This window comes from Microtus ochrogaster, unplaced genomic scaffold (genome assembly GCF_000317375.1).
Source record: "Microtus ochrogaster isolate Prairie Vole_2 unplaced genomic scaffold, MicOch1.0 UNK8, whole genome shotgun sequence".
In the NCBI taxonomy this organism is placed as follows: Eukaryota; Metazoa; Chordata; class Mammalia; order Rodentia; family Cricetidae; genus Microtus; species Microtus ochrogaster.
Genome location: NW_004949106.1, coordinates 1,104,427 through 1,113,863, shown reverse-complemented (window position 1 = coordinate 1,113,863; position 9,437 = coordinate 1,104,427). Strand labels below are relative to the sequence as shown.

The window sequence follows — 9,437 nt, the reverse complement described above, 5'->3', positions numbered from 1 at the left end:
CCTCTTCTGGCCTGCAGGCATACACACAGACAGAATATTGTATACATAATAAATAAATAAATAAATAAAAAGAAATAAAACAAACAAACAAAAAGACTCCTACAGCTACCCTCAAAGTCCATGCTGTCATCTGAACCAGTAAAGTCTGCCCTGTCCTTTCGGGAAGGTTTTAGGCATCCTCGTTCTAAGGTCTCTCTGTCTACATACACACAAAGGAACTGGAGTGACAGCTGATTGTGAGCCACCGTGTGGGTGCCAGGAATAGAACCCAGGTCCTCTGGAAGGACAGACAGCACTCTTAGCCTCTGAGCCATCTCGCCAGCCCCGGGAGCTAATATTTTTATTATTCTGAATCATCCTACTCATGAATAAAGGATGGCTCTCCACTTATCTGGGTCTTCGGTAATGTCTTTTTAATAATGCATGTTTTGTTCCATTAAGGTCTTGCATAGCTTTTGTGTGGGTCATTCCTACAGGTTATCTGTGTGTTGTGATAATATACAGTGATTAGTACTATAGTTTTTAAGCTGCTTTCTTTTGGACCCGCTATAATTTCTCCTAATTTCTTACACCGGCTGTGCATTTGAGGAGGTTGTTTCTGTGCTTCATTCTGCATCTCTATGGACACTGTAGCAAGAGTTTTGTTTTGTTTTCGGATTAACCAGCACCTTGTTTTATTTGAGATATGGATGATCTCCCGCTGCCCTGGAACTTGGCTGCCCAGTAAGCCCAGCCATCCCCCTGCCTCTGTATCCTTGGCACTGGGATCACACGTGTGCAACAACACAGATACAGAGCCTCAGAGAAGGGAGGGCAATCTACCTCACGCGACAGTCTTTGGCATGGAGCATATAAGTTAGGAGACATTAGTACATCACAGAAAGGCTCAGTCAGTTTGGGAACTGAAAATTTAGGAGGTTTCTTGGACTCAGTGCTGTGGTATGGGAGAGATGCATCATCCTTGACCTCAGGGAGATGGGAGATTGTTGGATGTTTAACAGCATCCTAGCTTCTGTCCAGCGGATCCCAGAGCTACTACTGGGGGATGATGACCCAAAGCAGATATCATCCAATGACTTTTGTGGGGGCAAGCTTGCTGTGCACGAGGCTATGGAGTTGGCCTGTAGAACTGCAGAAAAACCCTTATCTCCTGCAACCCCCTGAGCCCCGAGGATTTGCATTCTGCTTTGTCTATTGTGGTGGTTTTAATTGTTAAAGGGTTGTGTATGTGCACGGCATGCATGCAGTGTCCAAGGAAGTCAGAAGAGGGCACTAGACTCCTTGGGAACTGTAGTTATGAAGGGCTGTAAATTTCATTGTGAGTTCTGGGAGCCAAACCCCCAGGCTTCTGCAAGAGGAACAAGGGCCCTTTATTTATACTTGCACTTATTGTATATAGTTCTTCTTATATTAGTTATAGCCTTCTTTTTATTTTAGACAAAAGTGGAAAATATAGTGATACATTATTTGTGTTTTAATAAATAATGTTAGAAGAGAGAGACCACTTGTTGGTTCCTGGCTGCCCTGCTAGCTCAGACCCGAAATAATCACACAGAAACTATATTAATGAAATCACTGCTTGGCCCATTAGCTCTAACTTCTTATTGGCTAACTCTTACATCTTAATTTAACCCATTTCTATTAATCTGTGTATCACCACATGGCTGTGGCTTTCCAGCTAAAGTTCCGACTGGCATCTCTCTCCGGTGGCTTCATGGCTTCTCTCTGACTCTGCCTTCTTTCTCCCAGCATACAGCCTAGCTTTCCCCACCTAGTTCTGTTCTTCCCTGCCATAGGCTCAAAGCAGTTCTTTATTCATTAATCAATAAAAGCAACACAGAGATACAAGGACCCCCCCCCCCCCCGCACCAAAATAAAGCTTGCCTGAAGATCAGAGGTCAAAGATAAGACTCTAGAGACCAGGGAGTGGTGGCACACATCTTTAATCCCAGGACTCTGGAGGCAAGCCAGCCTCAAGGCAACCCTGGGCTATACAAGATTGAATCTGTCTAAAAGAGAAACAGACTTCACACAAAGGTGATCCCACGCCTTTAATCCCAGCACTAGGGAGGTGGAGACAGGAGCGATATGGCTGGGTGAAGAGAGGAATATAAAGGGGAAGAGACAGGAACTCAGTGAAGCTCGCCCTTTGGTCTGGAGATTTTTGTAGCCATAAAAGGCCCTATTCTCTTTGGATGTATACCTTGCTCAGCCTAGATATAGTAGGGAGGGCCTTGGACCTTCCACAAAGCAATGTGCCTTACCCTCTCTGAGGATTAGATGGGTGTGGGAGGATGTATGAAGGGATTGAGAGGAGGGGAGGGAGTGGGAACTTGGATTGGTATTTTTAAAAAAATCTAATAAATTAAAAAACGTTTTTCTAGTGGCTGGCTGCTTTGCTTTTCTGATCTTCAGGTTGAACCCCAATATCTGAGTCTGGGTTTTTATTATTTGTGCTACATTTGATTGTAATTTTGCTCATGCTAACTGATACATGAGTTTCCCTTCAGCAAGAGAGAATTACTTCTCCAGCTGGAGATAATGGTGCAGCCCTATAACCTCAGGACTCTGGAGGCTGAGTCAGGAGAATTGCCATGAGTTTGAGGCTAGCCTCAGCTTTTATAGTGAGTTTCAGGCTAGCCTGTGCCACATGGCTATAGGAGGATAAGACCTATACATGGCAAGGTCCTGTTTGCAGAAAAAGAAAGAAAGAAATCCTCTCATTTAGGAAGGGGACCTTCTGCGGGGCGTTTTGCATTTCTGCTGAAGGCCTTCTTGACTTCTTGGGGAATTTTCTTATGCTAATTTCTTGGCCTGGGCTTAACAGAAAAAAACCAATAAAATAGTGATTATTTAGATTAGAGTTCAACCTCTTCTTTCTGTGCTTTTCTCTGTCAAGTGCCCAATCCCAGCAGCCACAAGAACTGCCTATGCTGTGCCCCAGCTTCCAGGCTTGGAGGGTTGCTGCTTCTTAGTGGCCTGGCTCTGTCTGGGAATCTGTGTTCTCCTCCTGATAGTTCCTAGCAGCTGTTGCCCCTGAGTAACTGGGATTTGATTGCCAAATTGTCGTGTCCCCCATTCCCCCCTCCCCCGTCCAACCTCACCCCCTTCCCCATCCCATCCGTGTCCATCCCCCTCACCCCGTGTCCCCTGCCTCCGTCAGCACAGAGGCTTGTGAGCATCGTGACCGGCAGAAGGCACCATGGGCCTGATAGTGGGAGAAGATGACCTGGACAGATATTGCTCTGTGTTAACTCTGGTGGCGGCGTTTCATTTGTGGCTTTCTTGGCAAGCAGGATTAAGCAGTTCCTGTCTACGAGTTTTGCTCAGTCCTTTTTCCAAGTACGTCTGGACAGTTCGAACTTTTCTTGCTCTTAGGTTTAATGGTCTCGTATTTTATTTTTCCCTTACTTATTTCTTGTTGGACACACAAACGTTTTAGAGGTTAAGCCTAGGCTAGCATTCAATAAGAATATTACACTTCTCGTGAACAGAGGAGAAAGAGAACTTCCTCGGCCTTCTTGTTACAGAAAGTAGCAGTTAGGTTAAAGCTTTGTCCTCCCAGGAGATGGCTTGCAGGCTTCTGACATCTGAGACTCACACAATTAGTCACTGAGACTTTTTGAGAAAAGTCTTCCGAGCACAGCTTTTTCTATGTAGGGTGATGGTTTCAGTCAGTTCTATTCCTTTATTTATAAATAATCCTATTTAAGTTGTTCGGATAAATGGATATTGAGATTGGCGTAGCCTCACCAATCCTAGATGAATATTTAAATATCATCATACAAAATGGGTGAAACCATCATCATCTAAGAGTTAGATGTTTCTGGTTTTTTTTTTTTCCATCGAGTTCAGAGGGCTTTTTTGTTTTGTTTTGTTTTGTTACTCAGAGACAAGGTCTCCAGTATAAGGGCTGGCAAGATGGCTCAGTGGGTAAAGGTGCTTGCTGCCAAGGGGGGATGGTCTGAATTCGATCCCTGGACCCACATAATAGGAGAGAACTCTGACTCTTTAAAGTTGTCCTGTGGCCTCCAGTGGCAGGTGGAATGCCCACAAGTCCCTCCCCTGTATAAACAAACAAGCAAGCAAACAATTGTATTTTAAAAGTCAAAACCAAAAGATTTATAGTCCAAATCTGAAAACTGCTCTGTTCTGACATTGACGGTTACGAAGTCGTGCCTTGAGCCGGGCACTCAGACCTGTGGGCCCCCCCAGGTCTTCCGTCCACTCCCATGATGCCATTGAGAATTTTGGTGGTCTTTGCTGCCAGGGAGCAGGTATACCGAGGGTCGAGAGACCTGGCACGTTCCTGGGACACAAGGTCCGAGGACGTGGTGTAAACTCAGGAAGCGCTTCGCCCAGCACCTCTGGAGGGTCCCGTGGGCGAGGCTGCGGGAGAGCCTCAGCTGTGAGTGCCGGGAGCAACTGAGGAGGGACAAAGGGACGCAGGAAAGGACAGAAACCTCATTTGGTGAGGACCCTGCAGGGAGGCGCCCCTTTGCCAAAATCTGCTTTAGTTGAGGACACATGGGAGGGGCTAAGGAGTGGGCGTGGGTGGCAACTCCTCAAATCAGCTGCTTAGTCATCGGACTTTTCTCTTCCCCTGACCTCTCTCGTGGTAACTTTAGTCATTAGCTTTCTAGCTAGTAATTTCCCCTGCTTTTCGTTCTGATGAAACTATGTGGGAATTTTTGGAGGTAATTTTGCCTTTGATGTCATTTTCTTGAATGTCTGGGTTTTCTTCTGTGTCTTTTGGCTTTTGGCTCAGTTTTTGACTCTGTCTGCTGAGGCTCTCTTTCTCCTGACTTAAAGGGGTGAACTGGATTCCCTTGCTTACAGAGACCCAGTAAGGAAGGGAGGGCCTGAACTTCAGCTCTGAGGCGACGGGATCCGGCAGGATTAAAAGTGTCCTCTCACCGCAGCGTGCCTCTGCGAGAGCCGGGAAAGAAATGAAGAAAGGCCTCCAAAATGAAGTTGCTGACTCGCGGTGCGCGGAGCCCTGCTAAGTGGTTAGACGCTGGATGAGACCCTGGCTGCTGCTTTCTGGAACATGGCCCTGTACCCCGTGTCTGCTGAGGTCATCCACCAGGTGGAAGAGTCCCTGGACGACGAGGAGAAGGAAACGATGCTTTTCTTATGTAGAGATGTGGCTGAGAACCTGGCTCCACCTAATGTCAGGGAGCTTCTGGGCACCTTAAGTGAGAGAGGCCAGCTCTCCTTGGCTACCTTGGCTGAACTGCTCTACAGAGTGAGGCGCTTCGACTTGCTTAAGAAGATATTGAAGACAGACAAAGCGGCCGTGGAGGCCCACCTCCGCAGAAACCCTCACCTTGTTTCTGATTATAGGTAACTCCTGAGCTCTCAGCCAGGCTGCACACGGGGGAGGGAGCCGGGCTGTCTAGAAGGTGTGGGCTATGAGAAGAACAGCATCACTTCCGCTTCCTTCTGATCCAACTATCCGCGATACCACTTTATGGCGCGGAATGCTCTGGATTTCTGTTTGTTGGTTGGCTTTGTGTTTTTCAGAAGCCCCTTATAGCTCAGGTTAGCTTGGAACTTCCTGTGTAGTCCAGGCTGGGCCTCCAATCCATAGCAATCCTCCTGCCTCGGGTGTGGGCTCAAAGTTTGTTTGAATTCAATAAAACACGAGCTGCTTACCGGGTAAAGCAACTGGGGGAAAGATCATCATGGAAATGGAAGGGACAGATAGTCTGTGTGTGCCAGACTGACAAGAGGAAGAAAGGAGAAACAGTGTAGCGCTGCTCTTTCTTGCACGTGGGAGCTGCTGTGCTTTGGGAAATTCTGGTACTGAGAAATAAAGTAGCAAGAGTGAGTAACCTCCCTACTGCCAGAGCTGTGGCCCTTTCTAACTCTTCCTCTGCCTGGGCAGCCAGCCAAGGAAAAGCCTCAGGGTGGGTTCCCTTCCCGTAGTCTTGCCTCTCTGCCTCAGAGGGGGACAAGGGGGACCTTTCTTCAAGGAACTGCCTTCCACCCCCTTCTGGTTAAACCCAGAGACCATCTATGTCTCTAAGTCCAAGAGCCTCAGGGGACTTCCTTCCCCATATGAGGGAGCCTCTGGAAGGGTTGTGTTTTCTGAGGCATGAAGGAGACCTTGTTCCTTTAAATTGCTTCCTGTTCCTCCAGGCTGCTAGTCCTGTTGATTGTGTAATATGTATTTGAAGATGTTTATTTTTATTATTATGAAAAGTACTGAAAAGAGCTGGAGGCAGCACGGGCTTTATAAAGTGTTGGGAGGTGTTGGAAGGGCTGTGTTAAACCTCGGACCAGTTACAGCCCACCCAGGCTGAGCCAGTTACTAACTTTACAAAGTAAAGAATAATATAGCCCAGATAGTTGTGCCTGGTGACGAAGACCTGAAATCCCAGCTACTCAGGAGATGGAAGCAGGAAGGTTGTGAGTTCAAGGCCAGCCTGAGTGACTTAATAATAAACCCTTTCTGAAAAGGTGTGTGTGGGGTTGCTTGTGTGTTGAGCAATAGCAGTAGGCCCTTGCTTAGGGTATGTTTTGTTCTGGGTTCAGCCCCAGCACCACAGACAGTGACAGAGCTCCACAAGTTTCTCTTTGAATAGTGTACCAAGTGGCTTTCTGTGTGAGATGCTTGGGGTTAATGTTATTCACCCGTCTGCTCGGCTCGGCAGGCTTCACCAGGGCCTAGCTAAGCTCAGGGCCAAGAAGAATCCCAAAGAATATGAAGGAGTCTCCCTGGGAAAGTCACCTTCTACACAGGTGTTCTGACAAAGTGTGGTGGCTACCCCAGCCAGAGCAGATAGCATTGGGAGGGGTTTTCCAGATCAGACATTGGTGGTCAGAAGCTCCATGGTGGACGTCTTTTAACTTTCAAGTTCAGGTGTGGGCCAGAGATGTCAGAGATGTTTCTTTGCTTTAGAGAATCCTGAGACTCAAAGTGTGGTTCTTAGACCACTGGTCAACAGAGAGGGCCAGGCCACTCTGAATTTGGTCTTTCCTGTTACTCATCTCTTTGGTCTCACTATGACTTCTGGGAACCAAGGGGTTTTTTTCAGGGAAGTCTATTTACACAGTTGTTTTCGGAGTTGCTGGTTAGAAAGGGAAGTACTGTGTTCTACTGCAAACAAAGGATAGGCTTGGTGTGGTGCACGCCTGGAATTCCAGCACCTGGGAGGGAGGCAGAGACAGGAGGAAGGGTGCAGTCTGAGGCCAGTCTCTGTCCAGGGAGAGCTAAGATAGTCAGGACTACACAGCAAGAGCCATCTCTGAAAACCAAACCAAACAAAAAACAGAAAATGAGTTTTCCTTTTGAATTTTCTTATAGTTTCTTGGGGGATATTTCTATCAAGGCTTCCTGTTTTATAGAGTTGGGGGCATTTTCTGTGGGACCACAATTAGTCAAGTTGTTGGCCTTGGTGAGGGATGGGCTCTTGGATTCTTGTCTGGGTTTACTAAAGAAACTTTTGGGATTTACAGGGTGCTGATGATGGAGATTGGCGAGAATCTGGATAAATCCGACGTGTCCTCGTTAATTTTCCTTATGAGAGATTACACAGGCCGAGGCAAGGGATCCAAGGACAAGGTGAGTTGTGTTCTCTTGGTGCCCATTCCAAAGAGCTGTCAGAAGTAGGGCTCTGGGGCCTGGAGAGGTGGCTCAGAGGTTAAGAGCACTGGTTGCTCTTCCGGAGGTCCTGAGTTCAATTCCCAGCAACCACATGGTGGCTCACAGCCATCTGTAATGAGGTCTGGTGCCCTCTTCTGTCCTGCAGACAGAACACTGCACACATACATAATAAATAAACCTTAAAGAAAGAAAGAATGAAAGAATTCAGAAAGAAAGAAGTAGGGTCTGTTCCTTGTCGTATGGAGAGAGAGGGAAATGGGCAGCCTGCTGCCATGGTCCCCGGAGCTCTCTCTGATAGTTTTTCTGTGACCCTGGTAGCAAGAGAATGGGTTTTTAACTGAGAGGGAATTAGGTTGGGACTCTTTCCTCCTGTGGCCCTGGGAGTTTCTTTTATGCTTAGATTTGGTCCTGGTTTGGCTTCAATGTCAGTTCTCTGATTTGACAGCCCTCTTCCAAGCAAGAACATCCCGTCTTCTTGTGTGGAGTAGAGACCTGGCTTGCTGTAGAGGGCTTGGCTTGCTGGCCCTCGGCTGTTTTACTCCCCTGAGTGGCTGTGGGTGGAGGTGGTTTGCGGTGTGTGGGGGAAGTGACGAAGATAGAGATGTCTGACCGTTTTTAGAGTTGTCGGGGGTTGTGGGAAGGGTGTTTGAACTCCTGACACGGTTAACCTGAGGACGGGCCAAGAAGAATCTCCAACTCTGGGGGTGATAATAAGTGTTCCAACTGGCTTCCCTGCCTTTTAGAATTCCCTCAGGTTCCTTGATTATAGAAAAACAGGAAGACATCATGTTCCAACATCAAATGAAGAAAGTGAAAGCTGGGAGTTTTTTTGGGGGGTGGGAGGGGAATTTCCCTAATCAACGCCTTCCATTTATATGTAATTAATTAGGCTTCTTGTCTTTGTAAAATAATGATTAACGGTTAAGTAACCAAATGTTAACCGTGAGCAAATATAAAATCCAAAGCCATGCCCGCCTTTGAAATCGTGAAATCACCCAGCTGCTTCAGGGTGAATGAGTAGAGGGCTCCACTCTTTCTGGGAACCATCTCTTGAGTCAGGATGGCCTAGAATGTCCAGGATGGATGAAGATAGTTTAAAATGGCATTATGAAGATTTCCCATATCAACCTTTTCCTCAGCTACCCCCCCCCCCCCCGCCACTCTCTGGGAAGCTCTTACGGTGTGTGGTGCTAAGGATCAAGCCCAGGGTGTCATACATGCAAGGCAAGCTCACTCTGCCACCTGGGCTACAGCCCTAGCCCCCATTTCTTTGAGTTAAATTCAGGAGGGTGATTGGTTCTGAGCAGAACTGTCACCAAGGGTTACCGGAAGGTCCCGTCTTGCCTCCTTTTCCTGATATTATGACCACCAAGTGGCCTAGAGTTTGCACTTCGGACGTGTTAGCTCCACTCATGATGTGTGTTTTCTTGTTGGTGATTCTCTTAGAGTTTCTTGGACCTGGTGATTGAACTGGAGAAACTGAATCTTGTTGCTGCAGATCAACTGAACTTACTAGAAAAAAGCCTGAAGAGCATCCACAGGATAGATCTGAAGACCAAAATCCAGAAGTACGCGCAGTCGGGTAAGACATTTTGGTGTCTCAGTGATCTTCAGTGCGCAGGAGGAATGGTTGGTGGAGAGATGTCACCTGTTGGGTGCCTGGCTGAAATGGAACCCAAGCATTCCAGCCCCCTCTAGCCTACACCAAGAGGTCATAGTCCTTTGTAGCCTTCTTATCCCAATATCCCAACCCCACTGGTAGATCTCCTACCTCTGAAAACTGCCACTAAGCAGGTCTTACCATTCTGTTCTTTTTTTTTTTTTT

At 47.2% G+C, this 9,437-nt stretch overlaps 1 protein-coding gene across 1 annotated transcript in view; it reads left to right on the top strand.

Annotated features, from left to right (window-relative positions):
* Nucleotides 1–9,437, top strand: part of Cflar (CASP8 and FADD like apoptosis regulator) — a 47,944-nt gene that overhangs the window by 15,791 nt on the left and 22,716 nt on the right. The window contains 3 exon segments of the mRNA XM_026788834.1: nt 4,840–5,346; nt 7,465–7,570; nt 9,059–9,194. Coding sequence (XP_026644635.1) covers nt 5,051–5,346; nt 7,465–7,570; nt 9,059–9,194 — 538 coding nt within the window. The 5' untranslated portion in view covers nt 4,840–5,050.